This window comes from Ursus maritimus, unplaced genomic scaffold (assembly GCF_017311325.1).
Source record: "Ursus maritimus isolate PB19 unplaced genomic scaffold, ASM1731132v1 scaffold_26, whole genome shotgun sequence".
In the NCBI taxonomy this organism is placed as follows: Eukaryota; Metazoa; Chordata; class Mammalia; order Carnivora; family Ursidae; genus Ursus; species Ursus maritimus.
The window spans coordinates 4,120,061-4,145,892 of NW_024425119.1; the positions used below are offsets into that span (position 1 = coordinate 4,120,061).

Below are 25,832 nucleotides of genomic sequence, written 5' to 3' on the forward strand. Positions count from 1 at the left end.
GTTGGGCTTCTTGGGTTTTCTAGAGCCCAGACTTCCTTTCCAGAAAATGAGGAGGATTGTCCTGCCTGGAGGTGAGAGTGGGAAGGTAGGGAAAAGGAATTAGAATGTTTGTCTCCAACCTTGCTTGTGGCCCACATCCCCTCCTTCCTTCTGAATTTTTCAGGGGGGTTGGACGTAGGGGTGGATGAGAGAAGGGAATGGAGGGGATGATTGGTGCCGAGGAAATCGGTCCGGCTGGTTCCCTGTGTGGCCTCCGTGCTCTGCCCGTGGTCTGTGCACACAACCCTGCTGTGTGGACCCGACACAGCCCTTGCCTTCCAGAAGCTCCCATTCCAAGTGGGAGGGTCTGGAGCAGATCTCAGGGTCCTGGGGCAATAACCAGAACCCAGATATAGGGGAGCGTGGTGGGCTATAAGTAGGGCCCTTCTGGTGTGTCCCGGGAGAGCAGGGGAGCAGGAGTGGGCTCCAGCTGGGACGTAGAGGCTCTTGTCTCTGCTCTGCTGCTCGAGAGCTGTGACCTGAGTGAAGCTCAGCTTCTCTGGGCCCTTTTGTCCATCTGAACAGTCAGCAGTTCCGTCCTTGAGGGCCTGCAGGAGGCTGTGTCTCTGAGGACCCTGAGGTGCCCCTGCCCCTTGCTTGAGCCCCTAGAGCCAGGCCCTCTCTGCAGACCAGACACTTGGTCAGGGTGAGGACGGGTGAAATCAGAGATGGGGGCATGTCGGTGGCCAGGGCTCCTTGGTGGTCATCCGGTCCCTCGTATGTGGGGAGGGCAGAGGCACCAGGGAGGTACAAAGCTGTGATGGGGGAAGAAAGAACTGCTCCTGTTTGCTAAGCATGAGCTTTTTGGTCAGCCGTGGGGTCCTCACAGCCAGCTCTGGCGTTCCCAGCCATCTGGAACCCTCTTCTCCTGCGCCCTGGCCTGGCCACTCCCTCCCCTGCCATCGGCTGCCGTGAGGCCGGCCACACACAATTAGAAAGGAAAGCTGCTCAGACAAGGAAACAAAGCCACCTCCCCCGAAGCCTTCCCTTCTTTTCCAGCCTGTCCATGTTCTCGGCCCCGCCCAGGCCTTGAGCATGCATGCTGGGGAGTTGACCAGGGCCCTCTTGGAATGGAAGGAGGACTTTGATGTCCCCAGCTCAGCCTCCTAGCCCATCCCCATTGAAAGTTACGGTTCTCTTGATGGGATGGTGGTCATAGTTCCTAGGCTGCTGGCTGCGAGCTGCTGGCACAAGTCATTTCCAGCTGGAACTGGCATGGGGTGCAGGAGGGGTTGAGTTGTGAGGCTGTGCTCTGTTGCAGGGGACATAAAGGGTCTGGAGCAGTGATTGAGAATCTGAAATCTCTCCCTCCTTCCCTGCAACGTGTGGGACCAGCTGGGGCCATGTCTGTCCTCAGGGCAGGGGAGAGGGGGCTCTTGGACAGTGATGGCTGTTAACGCCAGTCTGCAAATTGAAAATGCTGGGCAGAGGTGAGCTGAGGGCTCAGAGGGAGGAGAGTACCCCAGACCAGCCCCCATCCCAGCCTGCTGCTCCCTTTGGGCCCTGACATTTCTCCCAGGCACATACCAGCACATGACAATGAATCTGAGCCCCTCCAGCCCCCACTCTGGGCTGCGGCTGTCTCGGCTCATCTGTCAGTCACCCGATCCCCCACACCTGTTCCAGGCCCCGCCTGGGCGGCCCACCAGCACCACAGCTATGAATAGGGTGGAGGGAGGAGAGCGTGGGGGCATTCAGAGGGCAGGAGGGTGGGGGGGGGCAGCCTTCCTCTTCGGTGGAGAAAGAGAGGCCAAGCGCGTGTTAGAGTGAGGGGGCGCAGGGGTGGACAGGAAGTGTGTGAAGTGTGGCTGCAGGAGAGGGGTGGGGGAGCAGTCAGTAGGATGGGGCACTGAGGACAAGATGAGGTGTCGGGCGGGGCTTGTCTGTGTCACTGGCTGCATCCCCTGGCTCTGCGCTGCAGCCATGGAGCAGGGCCTGGGGCAGACTTCGGATGGTCATTTGCGAGAGGTTTCTCTCTCTCCCACTACCTCCTTATCTCTCTCCCTCTCTCTGTACCACTCAAACACCATCACGCTTATGCTACTTGCTGTCCCACAAGTTACAAATTTCTTGACAGCAGGGACAACGTGTCAGCCTCTTTGGGCCCCGCTCCCCTTGGCAGTGCTGGGCTGGGGCAGGATAAGTAGGTGATTGAGGGATGGAAGGGCCAGGTGAGTGGGAGGCTAGGACCAAGACCTGTGTGTGTGTGTTGGGGGTGGGTGGTGATGCCGGGCTCACCTCTTTTCTCAGTGCCACCCAGAGGTGAAAGGTTGAACAGTCACAGGCAGCCTTCGTTACAGGCCCACCTCCCCCCAGCTGTGGCCCAGGCCCCGAGGGAGCTTAGTTCTTGCTGGCAGGGTGCTTACCATCTGGAAGGGGCCAAGGCCATCTGAACAGATCCTGGCAGCACAAGGTGATGAAGGGCATGGCATGTCCAGGGCGCCGTGGGGGTGCTAAGCAGCTGTGACCTTTGTGTGCTGGGAAGAACCTGGGAGGGATTGGGCCAGTCCTGCCCAGCCCTGGTGCACAGCGTTTTTGATGGCATACGAACAAATATTTCTTCTTTAATAGTTATGCAGTTATTATCACAGAAAAAATAGAATCCCTGACTGATTTCATGGATAACCTTGCTTAGCATGGACTTAAGGACTGAGTGGTTTTAAGAGAAAGTAGTAGGGGCAGAGGAGGGTCTGTGGTAGGTGCTATGCAGGTGTGCCATTAATCGAGAGGACCCCAGCAGTGGCTGTAGTCTGAGAGCCATCATTTCATGCCCTGGCCTTTCCGCTTGGCTGGCACCCACCCTCCGTGTTCAGGTGCCTGCCCTTCCCAGGCGGCCAGGCTTCCTGCCAGCTCTTTTTCACGCTTCTGCCCTGTGCTTCTAGCTGCAGCATACTTTGAGCAAAGTGTTCCTTTTTAAAGAGTCTGGCAAACTTAGTCTCCCAGGAGGAGCATGTGACTTAGCGGGGAAAATAGGAGACGGAGAGCTGGATTTTGGTCCCAGTTCACCTTATACTGAACTGTAAAGCCTTGCGCCAGTCCCAGCTGCCCTTAATTCCCAGCCCAGCGAGTCCTGGTCCACCCCGGCCAGCACTCAGGGCCACCCTCTCCTTGCCCAGCTCCATGCCCCCCTCGAGTGGAGAGGGAGGCCAGCCGGGGCTGGGATGGGACGTGTTTACGACACTGCTGTTTATTTCAGGGGCTGAGCCTGGACTTGAATGTAGCTGTAATTCCTTGTTTTCCTGTCTTCCTAGTGGCCTCATTAAAACCATTGCAGAGTGCACTAAATCTATGCCATTCGATTCACCGTGAGTTTTCTCATCATGAAAGTAACACATCCTCATTGTGTTCCATAACCTGCTTTTCTTTTTTCACTCAGCAATTATCGCAGTCAATTCACAATAGTAAACACAGGTCCTTCTCAACATTTTTTGTAGCTACATAATATTTCTATTGTGCTGTAAGACATTTAACAGCCCCCACCAGTCTAGAGAATGTTCTTGCTCTTGGAAAACGTCTTTCCCAAAAGGAGAGAGACGTAATGACTGAGCATCCCCTAATGGCCGGTAACAGAACTGCCTGGTGCCTGGCTCTGGAAGGTGCCAGAACCTTCCCGGGGTTCTGGGGAGCCCCCTGTTTTTGCGCAGAGGAGTCCTTGGAGTCAGGTTCTGTAACAGAGTCTGGAGCTTCTCCTGTATCGGGAGGGCTGCAGTCTGGGCCCAGCTCAGCAGTGATTTCAGGCTGCTTGTGTAGGCGGGAGCAGAAACTGCACCTTCAGACTAAGCCTTTTTAAATCTGTGCATTTGTTCTGAGTCCTAAGTTGCTCTCTTAGCACCCCTGGTTTGGATGGGGTGATTCAGTGTGGGCCTGAGTTCTGGGGATGGGGACCCGTAAGTAGTTTAGGGCTTCAGAAACACAGTGTCTGCCTCAGAGCTGGCAAGGCACTGAATTGTCTCCTCTAATGTCTCCCTCCCTCTCCTGTAACTCTGCCACATTCAGTTAAGCGCTGGACTGGGAGCCTGACGACCTGGGGCCCGTCACATGTCAGCTGTGTGGAGTTGGGCTGGGCTTATGGTCAGGGAGCCTCACTGATCGCACTGAAGCCGACATTCTGCTCTATCCCTCTTGCAGGGGGTGTGTGTGAATTCAGCAATCTTACCCCACCTCTTCTAAGAGGAAAATTTCAAGTCAACCCAGCATCCAGCAGGAGGCACGTTAGGCTCTGCTGTCCACAGAGGAAGAGAAGATGTGTGTTGGGGAACAGCAAGAAGCTGACCTAGAGGACCAGGGGCTCACAAGCTGGGCTGGGGAGTGAGAGTCGTGTTCTCTTATGGCAAGGGCTTCAGTGAGAGGGTTTTAACCGTGGAGGGATACAGTCAGACTTGTTTTTTGAAGAGAACTCTCAGAGAAGTTAGAGAATGAACCAAAGGGAAGAAGACTGGCATTGAGGGGGATTCATCTGGAGGCTGAAACAGAGATGTAAAAAGGTCAAGGGTGGCTGGACTCAGTAATGCCCTAAAGATGGCTGAGAGGCTAGCCCCCAGAGCCATTTCCAGAAGAGCACTGGCAGGGTCCAGTGACCAGCTGGACTGGAGGATGAGACAGAGGAGTCCCAGCACCCCCTCCTACTCTCCCCTCCACCAGTCTCCCATTCTGGCTTTCTGTTCCCACGCTTACTGCACCATCAAAATTGACTCTGGAAAGGATCTGACAAATTCATACTAAAATAGAAATGACTGATATAGATTCAGATGTTTGCAGTTTAACAAGAGCAAAGCCTTAGACTATAAAACTTGAATCCTAAAGACAAAGTTGGGGGCCTTAACTGCTGGGTATGTTGGTGCCTAAATGGGTAACAGAGGCTGCGACTAATGCAGGTGACACTGTTCTTTTGCCATTGTTTAGGCGACACACCCTGACTTTATGCCAGGCCTGGGTGTGGAGAATGTGGAAGTTTTCCAAGATCCTACTCTCCCAGTTCTTTTTAGGCCCTCCTGATGTCTTCCTGGCCCTAGAACCAGGACGGTGGCCCCAGGATTCCCCTCTGCTCTACCCCCAGCAGGGCCCCTGCTGACTCACCTGTCCACTGCTTGTCTTCCCTGTGTCTTCCTCCAGGCAGACCTCAACACCAACATCGAGGATGAAGGCAGCTCCTTCTACGGGGTCTCCAGCCAGTATGAGAGTCCGGAGAACATGATAATCACTTGTTCCACCAAGGTCTGCTCTTTTGGCAAGCAGGTGGTAGAGAAAGTGGAGGTAGGAGCCCCCCTGCCCCATGTGCTTGTTAGGCCAGGCCCTCCTCTGCCTCAGGCTGCCCTTCATCCTTGTCCCCAGATTTATCTGAGTCTTCCCCTCACACATCTGGCAGTTCTTGGTAACCCACCTCATGTCCAACACAACCAGATGTAGGCTGGTACCAGGGACGAGACCATGCCCATCCCGGGCTTCCCAGTCCTGGCTGCCCCTGCGGTCATCTGGGGGCTCTGGAGACACACCAGGGCCTGCAGCCCGCCCCACAGCAGTAGTAGCGTATAAAATGCTCTTCGAGTTATTTTTAATTAAATGTTTATTTCGAGATAATTACGGCTCCACACACAGTGCAGTTGTCACCCTGTGTCCCCTTCATCCGGCAACATCTTGCAGAGCTAGAGTATCACTGGCACCCGGGAAATTGACATCGATGCAGCCCAGCAGTCTGGTTCAGATGTCACCTGCTTCCATGCGCTCGTGCCCATTAGCGTGTGTTCGTGTGCAGCCAGGACGGAGGCACCGCTCTGTCCCATCTTGCCTAGTGCCACTGCTCTTAGGCCCTTGAGCTCCCTCCTCCTCGACCTGGTCTGCCCGTCACTGACGGAGGAGGTCGACAGTGAGTGGGTCGTGGAGTTTCCCCAGAGAGCTGGGCCCGGGGCTGGAAGTGGTCAAGAGAGATTCTGAGCCCCCGCTGCCCCCTGCGTCCTGCAGACAGAGTATGCCCGCTATGAGAACGGCCACTACTCATACCGCATTCATCGGTCCCCGCTCTGCGAGTACATGATCAATTTCATCCATAAGCTGAAGCACCTGCCCGAGAAGTACATGATGAACAGCGTGCTGGAGAATTTCACCATCCTGCAGGTGTGTGTGTCGGGGGGCTACAGGTGTGCGGCGGGACGGGATCGGTGGCTCGAGCAAATGGCGTGCCCCTGTTTGGGGCTTTGGCTCTAACTGTCGTCTCTTTCATCACCGGCAGGTGGTCACCAACAGAGACACGCAGGAGACGCTGCTGTGTGTTGCGTATGTCTTTGAGGTGTCAGCCAGCGAGCACGGGGCTCAGCACCATATCTACCGGCTGGTGAAAGAATAAGAGACTCAGGGAGCAGGGAGGGGGGAAGAGACGTCGTGTGTGCAGGGACATGGGGAGGGGATCTGCAGGGGCAGCCCCCTGAAGTGCCAGGAGAGCCGAGAGGCCTTGACTCTTCCTATCCAGGGACAAACTGTGCCTGAACCTGCAATGCCCAACCCCAAATAAACCCAAGATGGTGTGTATTTTCAGAGGACCTGATCTGGCTGTCTGAGCCTCGGGAGGGGCTGCGGGAGAAAGGGGGACAGACTGGGAAGCAGGCCAGAAGCAGCCCCAGAGCCCCCCGATGGACTCAGCCAGGAACATCACCAGACGCAGAAGCTCCAGGTGGGCTGGCTCCTCTGCTGCCACTCGAACCCTACACTGCGCTGCCAGCCACGCCGGGGGGCCGGGGGCTGGCTCGTGGGCTCCGTTCTCTGCATCCCACCTGTGCCCCCGCAGGGACTCGTGCATGGTGTTCTGGCCACCTCTGTTGACCCGGCCCCAGGACAGCAAACAGCAGGGCTCGGTCCATCCCAGGGGTTGGGTTTGAGGTGTGGAGGTGGCAGTTACTGGAAAGGCTGGAAGGGGATACAGCCAGAATTCTCTAGATAGTTTTCATCCATCCCCAGTGGGAGTGGATTCCATAGCCAGGAGCTTGAGACAGGGAGAGTAGGAGTGGCGGCGCTGAGGCCAGCTTACGGAGTTTAGGTGGTGAGGCTGGTGTCACGCAGCATCCTTTGTGGGGGTGAAGGCCAAGAAAGGGGGTCAGAGGTCTGGAGTGGACCAGTGGTCTCTGAGACCACCCAGTTCTGATGTTCTGTGAGTCCTACCTCGAGCTCCCTCCCAGCCAGGGTGCCTGCTGGGTGGTGACTGCCTCGGAGCCAGCCCCGCTGTCCACTCCCTCCCTAGACAGTAGTCATTTCTGTGTGCCCTGTGGATGGAGGAGGGTGTGGAACCCACCCTGGGCCTCGAGGGAACCAGTGAAGGGTTCCCTGGTTTATCTCTTTGGAGAACTGTGCGGTCTTAGGGTTTTGGTGGTCCTGGCTTTAGTCCTGGGTGTCTGACCTTGGGCAGATTTCTCCACCAGTCTGAGCCTTGGTGTCCTTTGCTCTCCATAAAGGGGAGGGCAATAGCACCTACCTTAGAAGGCCTTAGTGAGAAAAAGAGCTCATGTCTATAAAGTGCCTGGTGCAAGATGCACTAAATAAATGTTATTATAATTAGTTTTTCCCTCTCCTCCCTTAGGGAGGCCTGGGTCTGGCTCTTTGCTGCCATCTAGTGGCCCTCATGTCACCCTTAATGGGAACCGCAATTCCAGAAGCTTGGAGCAGAAAGAATGAAGATTCAACCTGCAGCTTTACTTTGTGCCCAGCACTCTGGGAGATATTATATGAGAATAGAAAAGTGAGTAAGACAGCATCTAGGAGGTGTTATGGAATGGTGGTTAGGATCAAGGGCTTGAGTCAGACAGCTAGGATGGAAATCCTGGCGCTCAGCCACTGAGTAGCTTTGTGGCCTTGGGGCAAGTTAGTTAATTTCACTGTGCCTCAGTTTCCCCATCTGTAAAATGGGTATAATAAGAGTACCTACCTCGTATACGTAGAGTGCCTAGAATAGTGCCGAGCACATAAATGTGTTCGATAAATATACATTGTTATTAATAGCAGGAGCTTGCAGTCTAAAAGGTCAGATCGAAGAACTCCTGAGTGGGGTTGGCTGATCCTTGCAGAAACTGGAGTTCAGAGATGGGAGAGAGCAGGGTGTGGAAGTTCCAGGGAAGAGGTTGCAATGGAGAGGGGCTGCCCCATAGAGGATGGGCAGTGTTTAGATAAGCAGCTGGACCGAAGGCTGGCCAGCGTTCCAGATGGGGAAAAGAAGCCAGCTATCCAGTATCCTGCCCTCACAGGCCAAGATTGCCTCTTCTCATCAAAAAGCAATTTTAACCAAAAGCCTCTGGACTGCTGCTAGACCTCGTGCCAAGTTGCATAACTCCACTGTACGTGGGGTCGGCTCTCATCAGAAGATGTGCTGTGGAGGTGGGCGTGGGGTCTGGGAGGTGCTGAGCAGATGGCATGTGCTCACATGCCCACGGGCGGGTTTGTGTAAGGCTCTCCCATCGCTCCCCGGTCACTGTCACAACCCTCGCCCTCTCCTCACCTCTCCCCTTGGGCTGTCTGGATAAGGGGAACTCAGATGCTCACCCTTCTGGCTTGACTGCGAACCTTCAGGCAAATACTCACGAAGGACGTGTGAGCAGCCTCTTGGCCGTGGCACATGCATGCATTAAGGAGATGATCTTTTGCGTTACGGTTGGGAACGAGTCGGTTCAGATGTCGGGGCCAGGTGTGAGCTGTGCGTTTTCCCTTCTCTTCAGGAGCTGACCTCAGTAGCCTCGTGGAAGGTCATGTACTTAGAGCTGTAAGTTCCAGACCAGTCAGCCGTGGGGAATGCAGGCGTGGCTGCCTACCCCACCCCGGTACAGTGCGGCGTGTGGCCATGGGGGCCAGTGGGAGCCCTGACCTGGCCCACCGCTCTTGCAGGCTTGTGGGGCACTCCCCTGCGCGCTCGGAATCGGGCGCCCTGCCCCACCGTTAGGCCTTGGCACTGCATGTTTTGAGGGCCGGTTGTGCCCCGCCCTCTTCTCCTGCTGGAGAACTGTTCCTCATTCTTCAAGGGCCGGTGTGCGGTCACCCCTTCTCATGTGGAAGCGGTAGTCACACCTGCCCTTGTGTGGCCGAAGCCTGCCGTTCCTGACCCAGAACACGGGCACCTCTGTCACCTCTCCTAATCCTCAGCCAGTGGGGGCTGTGCTGTCCCCATCTGAAGGATGCAGAAAGTGGGGCACAGGGAAGTGAACTAACTTGCTGAGAGTATTAATGTGTTTATTCATTCAGTTAGCAATTGTTTCCTTAACTTCTGCTCCGTGCGGGGCACTGGGAAGGTCTCACTGACCCAGACAGATGGAAGTCCTCAGGGAGCGATGTTTCATTGAGGAAGAAAAAGTGAGCAAGTAACAGGCCATGCACACTGTGACAAGTGCTTTCAAGGCAGAGGGGTGCTGACGTTGAGAGTCACTGGGGAAGCCTCGCAGGCCTGGGGAAGGGAGGGGAAGGCATTCTGAGGAGAGACAGGGAGGTATGGATGCGGGGCAGGTGCAGGGAGGAGGGTGTGTGCCAGGTACAGAGAGTGAGCTGTATGGGCTAAGGTACGGGGGCGACAGGGGCTAGATCCTGCCTGGGCTGGCTGTCCAGACCTGGGAGTGAGGGGGCGGGGGAAGCAACCCAGCCCCCTCCCCAGCCCAGCACCCCCTTGCTTGGCAAGGACTTTGGATTTTCCTCCATGTGAAGGGAGGTCCTGGAAGTGTTTGAAGCAAGGGTCTGAGTCTTTTTGATCTTTAATCTTTGATTTTTTTTTTTTTTTTTTAGAAATTGTTGCTGGGGCTGCTGGGGCCCACAGAGAGCATGTGTAATTGTCTGCTCCTGAGTCTGTCTTTCCTCCCAGACTCAGGTCTGTGGGTGGAGACTGTAGCTTCCTTGGTCTGTTACTTTGTGTAAACTAAACACCGCATCTGGAACATAGCAGGTGCTCAGTAAACATTCACTGAAGGAGTGCACGTGTACAAGGCAGCGTGATCCATGCTGTGGGGGGTCCAGGCGGTGAGTAAGGGCCCTGAGCCCACGAGTGGAGCCCTTTGCCCTCCTGACGTGTCTACAGCTAGGAGGGAGCATGGTTGAGATCGGGACGTGGAAACAGACTGCTCGTCTGACCGTGACTGAGCAGACTGCCTCAGCGGCCACCAGCGAACTTCCATGGAGTGGGATGAGAACCCCACACAGAAGGACCTTAGGGTGCGTGTGCATGCACGTGTGTGGATACCAGCCCTGCGCTTTCAGGACTAAAGCCAGTGGAGGAAGGATCAAGGGGCAGCCATGGCTCAGGCCGCTCAGATCGTGTGTGCTTAGTCTGTCACTGGCTTCCTCTCCCCCGCTGTAGGCTTCCGAGGGCAGCGGGCAGGGTGCTCACGGGGCTGGAGGGAGGAGGGCAGGCAGCTCAGAGAAGCAGGGGTGGGGGCAGCAGGGAGCTCCTGATGGCCCGTGGCGCTGGGCCTGGTGCGAGGCTCTGTCGGTTCAGGGGTGCTCACCTGGGCTGAACCTGCACAGAGTGGGCGTGGGAGATAGAGCAGCAATGTGTTTCCCCTCGGGGGCAGGGGTAGCCAGTGCTCGCTGTGTCCGACCTCTTCTTACGTCGTCTGCTATGTCAGCTCCAGAAAGGAGAACAAGCAGCTTTCCCCCAAAGACCTAAATTGATACAGGAGTTGTTCTTAAGAAGCCGAATTGGCTGCTGCTAAGTTTCGAGATCTTGTGCAAATAGCTCACCCTCTCAGACCTTCATAACCCCGCTTGCGAAATGGGAATAAAATGGCTTTGACTTTAGGTTGCTGTTGGGAGAAAGGTGATGGCCCGAGCTGACGGTGAGCACTCAGTGAATGGTGGTAACTTAGGTGTGTTGAAACCTGCCCTGACGCTGCTCTTTCCATCCCTAACAGACACACACTCGCACAGACACGTGTACACACACACACACACACACACACTTTAATGGAAAAAACACAAGCTCTGCTCTGATGTCCCCCAGAGCCCACAAGGAGGCCTTTGGCTCTCAGTCTCGTGGGAACTCTCCAGCACAGGGACAGTGCTTAGACTTTCATCCTCAGGTCTCAGAAACGGGGAAGGAAGTGTTCTTAACTGAGAAGATAACTTTGTGACCCACGAGGGGAAGGAGGCCCCAGGGAAGGGTCTCGAAAGGGAGCACGAGCAAATGGTGGTCTAAGCCACTGTGAATAAGAGACTGTCTGGAATTCGGATTTGTTTACATCCTGAGAGAGGACGGGAGAGGTGGTCCAGCACCTTTGTAGAACTCTGGAGCCCAGTTGGCGGGGGGCTAAAGGTCTTTTTATTTTTAAGCTCATGGATGTCTAATATTCAACTTTAAGTTTTTGTATTTTTGCTATGTAACCCCCCTTTGTCTCCCTAAATCTTCAGTAAAGTCTGCTACCTACACAAAGGCCTTTGTGCAAGTGGTTTTTTTTTTTATGGAATTGAGAGTCTCCTCTGTGAACGGAGCCCCGAGACGGCAGTGGCAGCACAGTGGAGGCAAGGAGGCAGCCTCCACTGAACCCTGTCCGTGGGAGCAGGAACTCGGAGCCCACGTGAGCCACCCCCTGGCCAGCGCAGTCCCTCCCAAGAGAGTAGAGAGCCCTAGGGGGTGCCTGCAAACATGGGGTAAGGTTCAGGCCTGTGCCATTGGGCCAGTGGGGCGCAGCGGCTGGGCGGCGGTCCGGGTCACGTCCGTTCCTGCCGGCGCCCGAGTGAGGATGTTGTGCCGCCAGCTTCCGTGAGCACCGCCGTTTCCGACGCAGAGCGTCACGTGCTTCCACAGCAACAAAAGGACACAAAACCCACTGGATTGAAGAGCGGTTCAGGCAGGGGCTGGTGGGATGTGGTTCCTAGCCTGGCACGCGAGGAACGTGATCTCGGCCCTCCACCCGACGTGAGCAGACCCACTTGACGAGTTCGCGTGGAGCAGCGCCACACCCCGGTCGTGGCCGTGCTTGGCTGCTGGTCGGCACATTCTTTCCTCCACGGGAAACCGGGCCACTGGAGTGCGGTAGCGTGTGCATGTGTTCGAGCAGGCGGCTGGGCGCGCTTAAAGGAATGTGGGCACCAGTGTTTGGAGTCTGCTGGCCCTGCCTCCACGCTGGGGACTGGACTTCTCCCAAGGAATCCTTTTCTCTGGACACTGGTGAGAGAGGGCGCCTTCTTTGTCTCCGCGAGCCCCATTACATCATGCCGAAAAATTAGAGTGCTTGTGCCGGCCTTGCTCAGAGATTTCTCCCCACTGCTCTCCCTCTCTCAGTGGTAAGCAGGAGGCCTGGCCTTGCTGGCAGGGCCTCCCGGGCAGTCTCTGGGTCTGGGGGCTGGCCCAGCAGCTCACCACTGCTCCCTCATCCTTAGCTCTGGGAGGGTAGAGGACAGGCGGCCTGAGGGGGAGTGTTCCTTGGCTCTCAGGTTTGTGGGTAGCCCCAGGCCTCATAGAGGGGCCTACAGCGTGGAACTGAGGAAAGGAAGGAAGGGGAGCAGAAGCGGGAAACGAGAAAGGGGAGAGGGGAGGGCACGGCTGGGAGTAGCGCTGTTGTCCGCAGGGCGGGTCCTTTCAGGCACTGCCAGCGGTGCTGGGGGCGTGGGGTCCCTGTGTGGCACAGCAGTCATTCCGGCTCATGGTAGACACAGTTGAGCTCATGCCGTGTGCCAAGCACTATTCTGGGTGCTGAGGGAACCAGGGACATGGCAGGGGGCTTTGCTCTCAGAGAACCTCCACTCTAGCAGGGGAGACGGATAAGAAGCAACAAGAAAAGGCATAAACAAGAAAATCGCAGGAAGTGGTCAGTGCTTTGACAAAAATAAAACAGGATGATATATCAGAAGAGGGTTTGGCCGTATCCGGCCTGCCGCCTGTTTTTGGATAGCTCGGAAGCTAAGAATGGTTTTTACGTTTTTAAATGGTTGAAAAAAAATCTGCAATTCAAGTGTCAGGGTCTAAATAGAATGTGATGGGAACACAGCCATAGTCCCTGTTCCCCACTGTGCACAGTGGCTTTGACACGGTGACCCGGTGCTGAGCGGTGGAGCGGAGACATCGGTGGCGGGCCATGCCTGACCACTCTCTGGCCCTCTCCAGCGGGCCCTGGCCACTCCCATGCAAGGCTCTGGCTGGGGGCCTTCTTCGGAGAGGGTGGGCATCGAAGGCCTCTTTGAGGTGACAGAAGAAGCAGCCACGTGAAGACCTAGGGAAGGGAGCCCCTATTTTAAGGGCCTGGGGTGGGAAAGGACTGGGCGCGTTGAAGCGGCGGGAAGGACCGCTGCACGTTGGGGTATCTGCTGCCCGTGGTCCCATGGGGCCGTGTCTTCACTGATTTTCCAGAGGCTACCCGTGGTGTCAGAGCTGCGGTTCCCCCCCCAGCCTGATGCATTTCCTCCCGGCTGCATTTCTCTTGGTGCTTTGGTCTCTGATGCCCATGGCCCAGCTTCTCCTCCCAGGCCAGCCCCCCTCGGTTGTCCATACTTCAGAGGGGCACCAGGAGCCCTGGGGCGTCTGTGACCCCCCTGGGGCACGTGTGTGGACCAGGCTGCACTCTGCGCCCTCTGGCAGCTCTGATGTTAGCAAGTGGATTTCTGTAGGGTGTTTCTTCCGCATCTGGTCAGATTCTGTGGGAAGGGTCCCTCCAGCTTCTCACTGGGGAGAACTGTCCAGCCCCTGGTGTTCTGGGAACCGAGTGGGAGAAGAGTGCCGGGAACGTCTCCACGTTCACTATGGACGCTTCCATCATGTCCTGTTTTCCGCTTCTGGACCAGGTGCCCCAGCCCGAGCCATTCCCTATCGTCACCTGCCAGCTCCTGCCTGAGTGGGGGGGGCCGTCCCGTGGCTGCGTGGAGTTGAGGAGAGGATTTGGGGGCTCTGTCTATTCTCGAACTCCGTTTGAGTCCTCCTCTTGTTACCTCTACTTCCTAGATACCTGGTGCCATCAAGTCTTGGCTTCGGTGGATTCGGTGATAGAAGGCCTGTTCCTTTCTGCTTTGTCTGGCTTTGTCTGGTGAGGCTTCGGCTTTCTCAGGTTTGCTGAATCAGTTGGCACTCACCCTCTGTTGTCCAACTTCTGAATTCTGGTTACTATTATCCCCTCCCCTGTACTCTCTGTCCTTTAGGGTATACGTCTTGTAAAATACGTTTATGATCGTCTTAGAAGAGTTTCCAGCGGGAACGAAGGAGATGCCTGTGTTGAGTCACCCTTTCGTCCTAATTGGCTTCTTTAAAGTCTCACTGTGTGGTGTGAGGACAGGCAGTAGGAGGCAGGAGGGGAGGCAGGGAGGCCCAGTCAGGAGGTGACTGTGGAGCTCTAGGGAGACATGGGGGTGCTTTGGACGAGAGCACAGCAGGGCATGTAAAAGCAAGATAGTGTGACTCCCTGATGGCGTGGGTGTGGGGAGTACAGGAAAAGCGAGGAATGAAGATCAACTCCAGACTCCCTGGTTGAAGTTACTGGTGCTATTTACTGTGACGGGAGAAACTTGAGCAGGAGCCAGTCTGTGGGTGGAGAGGAGTGGAGGGTGAGACACCCACTCGCCATCCAAGGGGGGATGGCAAGTAGCAGCTGTCTATATGATTCTGGAATTAGGGGGAGAGGCCAGGGCTGGGTTTAGGATTGCCTGGCACCTGGATTGGCATTTAAGGGTCTTTTTTTTTTTTTTTAAAGATTTTATTTATTTATTCGACAGGATAGAGACAGCCAGCGAGAGACGGAACACAAGCAGGGGGAGTGGGAGAGGAAGAAGCAGGCTCCTAGCGGAGGAGCCTGATGTGGGGCTTGATCCCATAATGCCGGGATCACGCCCTGAGCCGAAGGCAGACGCTTAACCGCTGTGCCACCCAGGCGCCCCGGCATTTAAGGGTCTTTGAGACTAGATGAGATCACCTGCAAGGAGAAGGAAGGGGCATCCCCAGGACTGTCCTGAGTCATTCCAACATTGAAGGGTAGCCGAGAAGAGGAAGAAAACTGGGAGTGTGTGGTTTCCTTCTCAGTAGTGAAGGAAAGAAAGTGTTTTCGCCGGGAGTGCTGAAATCCTGCTGACAGGTAGGTTAAGATGAAGATGGAGAAATGACCATTTGTGGTAGAGACTCCCTAGCGTTCCCCTCTTCCTGAGTCCTAGCTGGGTGCACAGTCACCCAGAATAAATACCGTCTCCTAGTCTCCCTTGCAGCTAGATGTGGCCCTGTGTCTAGGATGGCCAACGAGATAAGGAGAGCTACACCTTCCAGAAGTGTCCTAAAAGGGAGGAGGCATGCTCTTCTTAGCTCTTCTTTTTAGTTGACTGGATTGTCTTGTGATGGCTGGATCTCCTACAGCCATTTTGGGCCATGAGGTGACCTTAGGAATGGAAGCTACCCATGGTAAAGCAACAAGATAAAACGATCTTGGATCTTTGATACCACGGAGCACCATAACAACCGTGGACAGATTTCAGATGAGAGAAAGAAACTGTCTTCTTTAAGTCACTTTTACTTGGTGTTTGTTTTTGTAATTAGCAGCCAAACGTAATCTAACTGATACGTGGTTGGATTTGGCACCAAACACAGAGGCATAGTGGTTGGAGTGTGAACAGATGGAGCAACGACCACCACAACAATAACACCACCCCGACTAGAGCACTTTGCAGTTTACGAAGCGCTTTCAGACACACTGCCTCGCTTGACGTTGGCGGCTCCGTTGTGATTCTGTAGACTTCTTTTTACAGATGAAGAAACTGAGACTCAGAGAAATCACTAATTCCAGTCACCTGGTTGCTGAATTGCAGCTCCTACACTTCAGCCTGCGTCTTGGGCTTCTCGGCCAGGGCTCCGGAAGGCAGGTGGTGAGCAGGTGAGGGATAGGCAACGAGGTTCTACCCCGGGGTTTGCCCGACGCTGGGGGGTCATTGGCAACTGGCCCCGGAGGTCCCCGCGAGCCCGGTGCCCCCCGCGAGCCCAGTGCCAGGAGGAAGCATTATTTGGTGCAGCGATCAAAGCTTTCTCGTCTTTTCAGGAAAACGCTATTTCTAGAGAGATGATGTGGTGTACAGGAGACGGTGGAGAACAAAGGAGGTAAGAATTAGACAAGCATCAACACGGGGAAAGTGTGTCTGCCAGCTGGCCTGCCAGCAGTCCGATTTTGGAAGTAATCAGGTAGCAATCAGAGGTTCAGACCAAGTCGGCTGAGCGTTCTGTGACCCTGTGAATGTCTCGGGATGAAAGAGATCTGCTGCCGTCTGCAGCCTCCCTTCTTCAGAGGCCGGGCTCCGAGCTTCTGAAGTTTGGCATGAATCTCTCCTTCTGCTTTTCCTCTTCAGTAACGACTTTGCTGACTTCTTTCCAAATTCTCTAAATCCCCACCAATCCGGAGATTGCTGGGGGAGACACAGATTTTAAGCTGATGCAGGGTTTGCGCCTTCCGAATGGCAAGGTGAGATTACTTTTAAGTAACTTTCTTAAGGCTGTGCTGACGGCAAGGAGAAGCTGGGGCTTGAAATCAGCCTTGTGACTTCTAGGACCACGTGCTGCTCCCCAGCTCTAGCCCTAGGAAGGGAAGAGCCCTCGGGAAATACTGGTCTGTCCATCCCACCCATGGCCCCCTTTAATCTTGACTGACCCACCCTAGCGCTGCTCCTGGAGGCACATTAAAGCAAGCCTCACATGCCTGCCCTGGGGAAAGGCCTCGGCCCCTCCCCAGTTCCCAGCAGCCCACTTGCTCTTCATCTCCCCGGACCTTGGATTCCTGGCTGGAGTCCCTGGCTTTGATATTTGCTTCTGCTCTCTGGAGTTTGGCAACTCATGACATTCTCCTCGCAGCTTTTTGGGCCTCGGGGATTTCTCCCTTAGCCCTCTGCTGTCTGCCTCTGATTCCGTGTCCTCCCCTGGCCTTGGGTGACGAGCGCTGGCCCTCTGGCCTGGGCTCTGTGGAACCCGCTTCTGGACCAGAGATGGAAGTGGCATTGAGATGGCATTATGACAAGGGGCATAAGGAGACTCCAGTCCTGCCCTTGGCCACACTTCCCTTTCCTCGAGGGAGGTGTATGCCCAAAAGAGGCTAAGCAAGGCACTTACCACTGTCTTTATCACGTAAGACTTGGACCCCAATGTCAAATTCCAGAGGGCTTGAACGGCCTAGAGCCAAAACAGACTTCATTCATCCCGTGAACACCGAGCACCTAGGATGTATCTGGCACGGCTCTAGCTCCTGGGGACGCGGCGGTGAACAGAATCAAAGTGCCAGCCCTCCAAGAGCTTACAAGCGAGTGGAGGGGAAATCACACACAAAATCAACAAAATAACATCAGGCCCCCTGGTCTTGGATCTGATATCTGTGATGGAGGGCAGGGCACACGTCAGAGATCAGCGGAGGGGGTGTCCGACTTAGGACCAAGGGAGGGCAGTTGTCTCAGTGTCTCCTTAGATGAGGGCCCCTGAGCCCTGCTACTGTGAGGAGAGCAAAAGGCTTTGTTCCAGTCTGCAGGGAAAACCCCTTACCCGAGGCGGAGTGGGGAGAGAGCGTGCACTCACCCGGCTGAGAGCCCTAGGTAACGGGGACCGTTGGAAAGAGCCGCGTCCATGCTGGCTCACGTGTGCGGAGCATGCCCTTCACGGCTTCAGAGGGCAGGTCCTGGGTGCAGAGCAACATCAGGAGCTCAGTGAAAATGCAAATTCTCACCCCACCTGTCCCGGTCATTTGGAATCAAAGTCTGCAGGTGATTCCTATACACGTTAAAGTTTGAGAAACAGGAGGCTGGACTTTGACCAGGTGCGCAGAAGAGCTCGGTGCCCAGACTGTGACCTCCTCTTGGAGGCGGACTGGAGATGGAGTGTGGGCTGGGTCCGGAGCCTTCCTTCCCTGCGAGAGGCATGTACTTGTGCGACGTGTTCACCGCCGCTCATAGAACTTAGTTACTATAAAAGAATTAGGAAAAGAAAAACAGAATAAAAGAAAGCTACATTAAAAAACGGATGCGTCCTTGTAATACTTGACTTGTAATCCTTGTCATGTCCGCAACTATCAACATTCCAATCAATAAATATTCTATACTTTGTATCAGTTTGCAAACGGTTAAGCCACTATCAATTGAGTGTTTGTTGTCCGAGGGGAAATTTTATTCATGAAAAAGAATAAAGCTATTTGTGTATTTTAATGTTTTTCAACTGATTGAAGTTGTAAATTTAAAGCCTGATTTTATTAACTCACGTTCAGCTTACAGATCTTGCTATTTTGTTCATACAGGTAGTGTTTTCATGTTAAATCTTTTACTTGTTTTTTTGATTAATGTTCAGTTAGGCCATAAATTCTCTAAACATTAAAATCACTTAAAATTTGATTGATTAAATTAGCTCCGATTGTTTAAGCTGTAGTTAAGCACTTCAAAAATCTAACAAGGCAGAGTTATGAATCTAACAGAATCTTAGACTCTAAGCGTTTAACGGTAAGAACTTGAACACTTACTCATGAACCATAGTAAGTCTCAACTTGTCGATCTAATCAGATTTATTTAAGCATTTAATCATCAAACTTAATCCACCCAAGTTATGAAATCAACATCTCAAGTCCAATATGTCACACGCGTTTATACTTTCCCAACACCTTAGAAAGCAGATAAAATTGTGCACATTGAAATGGTGAGTGCTTAATTTTATTATGTAAATTTTTAAGTCAAGAAATACAAAATTTTTCAATTGAATTTTTTAAAAACTTTACAATAACAGAGCGCACATGATTCCAATGACTGCGCACACACCCTCAGACCCATCACGAAAGCATGAATACACGTTTGCCTCATTCACCATCTGTGTATCGATCTCCAAGCCTCTAGTCCGACAAAGAAAGAATGAGCCTCACAGCGGGGCTGCGGTGACTAAGGTGAAGGTTTAGGGCTTGTACACACATACAGACTAGGGTTGTGAGCTCCATGTTTGCAGCTGTTGTCTTGTTACAGCTACGGAGAGTCACCTGATGATTGGGCCAGTCTGGCGATGTGGGCTGGATGTGCCTATTAAAGAATTTCACCCAGCGGGACAATCACCTGCGGGGGTGACTTCCTGTGGTCAAATTTTGTCTGCCACAATAACAAAACTTACCAAACCTTCACTTAAAGGAACTACAACCCAGTGCATCTTTCAACCCCGGATGTCCCTTAAGTCATACTGCCTGATACAAGTACAAAAAATCCATGGCTCAGTCGTTAGGCGTCTGCCTTCGGCTCAGGTCCTGATCCCGGGGTTCTGGGATTGAGCTCCACATCAGGTTCCCTGCTCAGCGGGGAGCCTGCTTCTCCCTCTCCCTCTGCTGCCCCCCCCCCCCGCTTCTTGTGCTCCCTTGCTCTCTCTTCTGTCAAATCAATAAATAAAATCTTTAAAAAAAATCCACAGCTTAATTATTAACCAAAACTTGGCTATGATATGCACATTGAGTAGTCGACATTTTGGGGAACTCACATGTACCTTTTTTTTTTTTTTTTTAGCATAACCCACAGTATCACGATGGACTTGGGCTTCTCACAGATGTTCGTTTCCTTTCTGATACTCAGACTGTCGCAACTTTGCTTTTTTCCTTCCTCCCGCCCTCCCTTCCTTCCTCCCTCCTCCCTTCCTCCTTCCCTTCCTCCTTCCCTTCCCTCTTTCCTTCCTCCCTCCTGTCTTTCCTCCCTTCCTTCCTTCATTCCTTCCTTCCTTTGCTGTGTCCCTTTCCCTAAATATCTTTTGAAACTAACATGCTTCTGGCATCATCTAGCTGACTTGGGCCCGCTTTGATTTTTCTTGCACAGAGGAATGGTATCAGCTACTTTCTAAGAAGCCCTGGTTTCCTTAAGTGGTGAATGTTATTAGGGACCAATGTCTGGGCACTCCTGGTGCAAATCATATTATCCACGTGAGAATTGCAGGCAAGGACTGAGTTTCCACCTCCAGTCCTCTAGTGAGAGAGCCAGAAAATGAGTTCACACTTATTTGTCCAATTTAACGCCAACTCTACTAAGTCCTTTAGAAATATATATTCTGTAAAGACGTTCATTTTATTCCCCCCTTTAAACTACCAGCTGCAGCTGCTTCTTACAAAACAACCTTAATATGTCGTGCTATGTATATTTTAATCGTAATATGAACGATCCTTTCCACGTCGTAAATGACCGTGTATTGACTTGGATACCAGATGCCCCGGTGGGGCTGCAGATGTGTGCCTTGTCCCTTTTAGGATCCTTGTGTCTTATCAACCATCATCCTCTGGTCATTTTATTGACAGTCACACAATTTCATCTCATCCAACTCTGTTGAATTCACCAGGCTTGATTCCAATTTTGAAGTGTCAGCTTCAGCTCTCTTCCTCTCTCCCGGTGCGGTCTTTGCCTTCTGGCCCTCCTCTGCCTTTTATCCTGGAAATAGGGCTGTCACTTTGTTTCTCCCTGTTATCTTTACGACTCCTCTCAGGCTGTCTCAGTGTATGTGCCTCAACCATCTGCTCTTTAAAGAGGCCAGACTTTTGGAGGAAATAGAATCAATACGTGTTTAGCAAGGTTAACCTATTTGACACATCACATTTTTGTAAGTAAGCAGATTTGTCTTCCATAATACATAGGCTGGAGAAAGGCAGAGAACCCCATTGCCGTCAACTTGCACTCAAAGTCTAAACCCCTCTTCCTGGCGAGCATTTGCTCACCCCGATCCAGCTCCCACCCCCTGGCCTCCCACCTCCACCCACTGTTTTGCCCCACAGTGACTTGCACACATCCCACACATCCCATATCCCCTTCCCTTCTGTGGAGGACAGGCCCCATGACCCCGGATCCTGGTGTTCACCCCTCTGGGTGATACCCTCCCCTTGAGTGTGTGTGCACCTGTGCCTCTAATGCATAACATGGCAAAGGTGGTGGGATGTCACAACTGTGATTAGGTTGTTGATACAAGACTGTCTTGCTGAGAGACTTGTTCTAGGAGACTCTCTTTGTTGGCTTGATGAAATCAGTGTCCGTGTTGGGAAGGCCCGCGTGGCTAAGCACTGAAGACCGCCTCTAGGAGCCGAGGACGGCTTGCAGCAGACAGCCAGCAAGAAACCAGTGTCCTCAGCCGCATGGCCACCAGGAAGCGAACTCTGACAACAACCTGAGCGAGCCCAGATGCAGATTCTTCCCCTGTCGAGCCTCCAAATGGCCATCTGGCCAACACCCTGACGGCAGCCTTGTAAGAGCGCAGGGCCCAGCGAAGCTGTGCTGGGACTGACACACAGAAAGTGTGAGGTCATCGCCGGGGGTTGTTTTCGGCTGCTAAGTCTGTGGTGATTTGTCACACAGTAATAGATAAGTAACACACCTGCAAACACTGCTGCTTCTGCGGCCCGCCCACACACTGGCTGGGTCTGTTCTTCCACCTCACGGTGTAAAAGCTGGGAGGCAGGGGGCGTGCTTTTCTTACTTCCCACTTCCCATAGACCACTGTTCTGAGTCCCAGTGGTATGGCTATGCCCCCTTCTTCCCCACCCCCCCGAGAGCCTCTGCCATTTACTGACCCCCGGTCCCTCATTCTTTGCAGATCTCAGCATCTGTCTCATATTCCTCTCTCATCCTATGTGAACTCAGTGTTGGTTTGGGTGAAATTTTGTTGTTTTTAAAAACTTTTATTTTAAGTCAATTAACATATAGTATATTATTAGTTTCAGAGGTAGAGTTCAGTGATTCATCAGCTGCATACGACACCCACTGCACATTACATCACGTGCCCTCCTGAATGTGCATCACCCTGTTACCCCATCCTCCCACCCCCGCCCCTCCAGCAACCCGTGGTTTGTTTCCTACGGTTAAGAAGTTTGGGTGACACCTTCTTTCTGTAGGCCAAATCTTTTCTCTTCAAGCCATCCACCTCCACAGTCACAGCTGGGGCTTTGGCATCTGTGGGAACTGTTCCAAAATTTAGAGTCAGGCTCTCCCTCTCTGACCTCTGCCTGCTTTCCTGTCGGCTGGCTGGCTGCCCCCACGGCCGTCACTGCCCCTCACCAGCACCTCTGCTCTGCTGATCCTTCTGATTACCCCCACCCCATCAGCGCTCTTACTTTTTTTCTGTTCTCCTTATCAAGCTTAGAATTAATGTCTATGCCTAACCTTGATCCTCTGTTACTTGGTCACACCCATTTGGCAAAACCCCAGCTGTGATGAACCCAACTACCCCAACCCAGCGTGCTGTGTCAGAGCAGCTCTGGGAAAGTCACACGACAGGGTGTATTGGTTCTGCATAAAGTCATGGTTACCATGTTCCAACAAGCCCTTAGTACACCCAGGGACCACTATTAAGTGGCGACGAGGCTCTCACTCTCCCGCAGTGATAGCAAGCCTCTGGCCCTTCCTTACACTTGCAGCTGCAGCAAACCAGCTTCTGTCCCTGCAGGCCACACCACAGCCTCTCTCTTTAAAAGGGAAACTAGAGGCCATGGGATGAAAATCCCCATTGAGGACACAAATCCACCTATGTTTGTTCCCATCCTATCCTCTTTTCCCTCTTGTTGCGATGCAAGTGTTCCGTCTTTTCTGCCTTAGCCAGATCTCATCAGTTAGACTTTGGATTCCACCCCTTCTCTTATGCGATAAAAGCTTTCACGATTTGTAGTCTTCCATCTTTTGCATATATTCAGCCTCTTCCTCTTGATTGGATCCTCCCCATAAGCTTTTAAATATATATATTTTTTCCACCCCATTTTCTCTTCTTCTGGGACTTCGATTATCTATATATTGGTTATTTCTCTCTCTTTCAGGTTGGTTACTTTCTATTGATTTATCTTCAAGTTCTTTTTCTCCTTTCACTGAGATCTTATTTGGCCATTAAGCCCATGCAGTGAATTTTTTTTTAAATTCCATATATTTAGTTCTAAAATTTTCATTTGAGGGGTGCCTGGGTGGATCAGTCAGTTAAGCGTATGACTCTTTATTTCTGCTTAGCTCATGATCTCAAGATTGTGAGCTCAAACCCCTTGTCTGTACTGGGCGTGGAGCCTGCTTAAGATTCTCTCTCCCTATCCCTCTGCCTCTCTCCCTGATCGCACTCTCTCTCTCTAAAAAAAAAAAAAAAAAAAAAAAATTAAACAAAATTTCCATTTGATTCTTTTTTATAGTTTCTATTTTTCTGCTGTTGTTTCCTATCTGTTCATTTATTATAAATGCATTTTCTTTATATCCTGGAACATAGTTATAATAGCTGTTTCAGAATTCTCGTCTGATAATTCCAGCATCTGAGTTATCTTGGGATTGGCATTGGTTGCCTGCTTATCCCTTGAGAATGGGTCACATTTTCCTGGTTCTTTGTACGTTGAATTATTTTGGATCATGTCCTGAATATTTTGAAGGTTACATTGAGGAGCCTCTGGATTCTTTTTTATTGTTCAGAAGAGTATTGATATTTTTTTTTCTTAGCAGGCAATTAACTTGATTATACTGAAACTACAGACTCTGTCCTACCTGCAGCAGGCACTTGCTCAAGTCTCAGTTTGGTTCTTTCATATTTAGCTGGGATTCCCTGCTCATACATGGTTCAAGCAGGAACCAAAGACTTGGGCAGAGTTTATGCAGAGAAATTTGTGTTCCTTTTGTCTGGCTCCTTCCTTTCTTCCTTGTAGGATTCACCCCTCACTCTTCAGCAACCTCGAGTGCTCTGGGCTCTATCCTCCGGCTCCTCTGCCCAAGAGATGGTGGGTTTTCTACCGGAATTCCTCCGCTGTACTGTGACTGTGGCCAACACAGGGAAAATCCACAAAAAATAGGAACTCATCTCACGTCAGTTCTTCTTCTACACTTTGAATCCCCCCCAAAATCTACCTACAGGGATTTACTCTCCAGAGTCCTCAGATAGTCAGTTGGTTTGTTTGGTTTTCTTTTGTTTGTGTGTTTGTTTGTTTTGAATGTTGTTCAGACTGTATTGATATTAACTGTGAGAGTGTTGGTCAGTTAGAAGTGGATTCTTCCATACCAGAAATAGGACTCTTTCCACAAATAGGTTCAATTCTCCCTGTTAAAAATGCCTCAAACCCTCCCTTGATCCATAATCTCCTTCAGCTATCTGCCCTATGTATCTTCGCAGCTTGTTTTCTTGAGATAATTGTCTTTCCCCATTTCTTGCCATTTGCTCTCTTCTCAGCTCTCTCCAGCACAGCCTCTGTGTCGTCACTGCAATGAAATGGCTCTTTCCAAGATCCCCAGTGATCTTCAATTCACTGGTCTGATGGATACTTATTAGCCCTCATCTTCTTTGTTTTATTTTTATTTATTTATTTGACAGAGAGAGAGACAGCAAGAGAGGGAACACAAGCAGGGGGAGTGGGAGAGGAAGAAGCAGGCTCTCCACTGAGCAGGGAGCACGACTCGGGGCTCGATCCCGGGACCCTGGGATCATAGCCTGAGCCGAAGGCAGACGCTTAACGACTGAGCCACCCAGGCGCCCCAGCCCTCGTCTTCTCTGAACTCATGATCATTCCCTTAAATCTAGTCCTCTTCCCCTATTGCCTATCTCGATGAACGGCTCCACCAACCATCCTCTCAGGCTGGTCAAAAACCTGACAAGTCATGTTTGACACCTTTCCCTACCTAATTCCCATATCCATCGCCCATCTGCACATTTCATCTTCTAAATCTCTCTCAAGTCTATTCATAGCCTTCCTTCATCACTACCACCAACCTAGACCAAGCTAACTTCTAAAGCCTCCTGTATCCATTTTGGCCCCTGCCACCCTCCAATTTGTTCTCTATACAGCCAGAGTGCTAATCTCAAAATGCAAATCTGATCCTGTCATTCTTTTGTTTATAACACTTCAGTGATGACTTACGTGTCTTAAGACATATGTGCGTGTCAAAGTCCTTCACATGGCCCGCTATAGTCTGCTGCTTGTGTGATTCTTTGCCCTTATCTGGCACCATGCCCCCCCCCCACAACTCCCTCGCTCCAGACACGTTAACATTTCCTGTGCTGTGGCAAACTGATCATTGGATTTAAGGCTTTTAATTGGTCAGCCCTTTTAGATGTGGTTTTGGTTTGAGGAGCAGAAGTTGAATTGTGATTTTAAACCACAGAATTGCCTTTGATAGGAATATTCTAAGATCATTAAGAATGGTGATATAAATGTAACTCCTATGGCTATTACTGGTAGATTTATTGATTTCAACCCACCGTGCAGATTCCTCAGTTGCTGCCCACGTGTTCAGATAGATGGTGCATGTGTGGCACACGCACGGGCACACTCACAGATAGCTACCGCGCGTTTCTGAGTACCCTACACCAGGTGAACGAACACCAGCGGCTTCTGCAGGGGTGTTCTGCTTTTCTCGGCCTCTGCACTTTGATTTCACAATGTTGTCTGTGCATTTTTGTCTTTACAGAGTACATGCATGCTGACCACCAGGAATCCCAGACATAGACTCTGTGCTTCTTCCAGCAGGGTCTGACCAAGCTTTGTAGAACCTAGGTGGCTCCAAACCGCTCTAGACATGCGTGCTTCCCACAGGCACTGACCACCTTGGGTCCCACACGTGCACACGTGCACACTCCCTCAGAATTACTGGTGTTCATTATATGCAGTGATTTTGCTCGGTCTCTGTCTGTTTTTCACACTTGAGAACTTGGGTCTAGGCCACTCTCACCCTCACAATACCTCTGAAGGTAGCCGGGAATCTAAAGGCCCCAACTTGGTCCAGGGTAGGCAAACTAGGGCCTGATTCCTGTTTTTGTAAATAAAGTTGTTGTTGTTGTTGTTTTAAGATTTCTTTCTTTATTTATTTGGGGTGGGGGGTGGAGCAGAGGGAGAGGGAGAAGCAGACTCTGCCCTGAGCACGGAGCCCAACGTGGGGCTCGATCTCAGGACCGTGAGATCATG

At 52.1% G+C, this 25,832-nt stretch overlaps 1 protein-coding gene and 1 long non-coding RNA gene across 8 annotated transcripts in view; both read left to right on the forward strand.

The window, feature by feature from the left end:
* TEAD4 (TEA domain transcription factor 4) overlaps nucleotides 1–10,954 on the forward strand; it is a 66,562-nt gene extending 55,608 nt beyond the window's left edge. For both annotated transcript variants that reach the window (XM_040642037.1, XM_040642038.1), the window contains 4 exons: nucleotides 5,152–5,292; nucleotides 5,998–6,150; nucleotides 6,266–6,703; nucleotides 9,784–10,954. In XM_040642037.1, coding sequence (XP_040497971.1) covers nucleotides 5,152–5,292; nucleotides 5,998–6,150; nucleotides 6,266–6,379 — 408 coding nt within the window. In that variant the 3' untranslated portion in view covers nucleotides 6,380–6,703; nucleotides 9,784–10,954. The remainder of the gene's footprint in view (nucleotides 1–5,151; nucleotides 5,293–5,997; nucleotides 6,151–6,265; nucleotides 6,704–9,783) is intronic.
* Nucleotides 10,955–11,699: 745 nt separating this feature from the next.
* LOC103675735 lies at nucleotides 11,700–25,704 on the forward strand. Of its 6 annotated transcripts, none has more exons than XR_005837817.1 (5): nucleotides 11,700–12,160; nucleotides 13,928–14,030; nucleotides 15,500–15,833; nucleotides 15,996–16,054; nucleotides 25,339–25,704. It is a non-coding gene; the product is annotated as an uncharacterized LOC103675735 (long non-coding RNA). The 6 variants fall into 6 exon arrangements; XR_005837819.1 differs by having other exon boundaries at nucleotides 15,709–15,833; XR_005837821.1 differs by having other exon boundaries at nucleotides 13,928–14,009; nucleotides 15,709–15,833.
* Nucleotides 25,705–25,832: the final 128 nt, after the last annotated feature.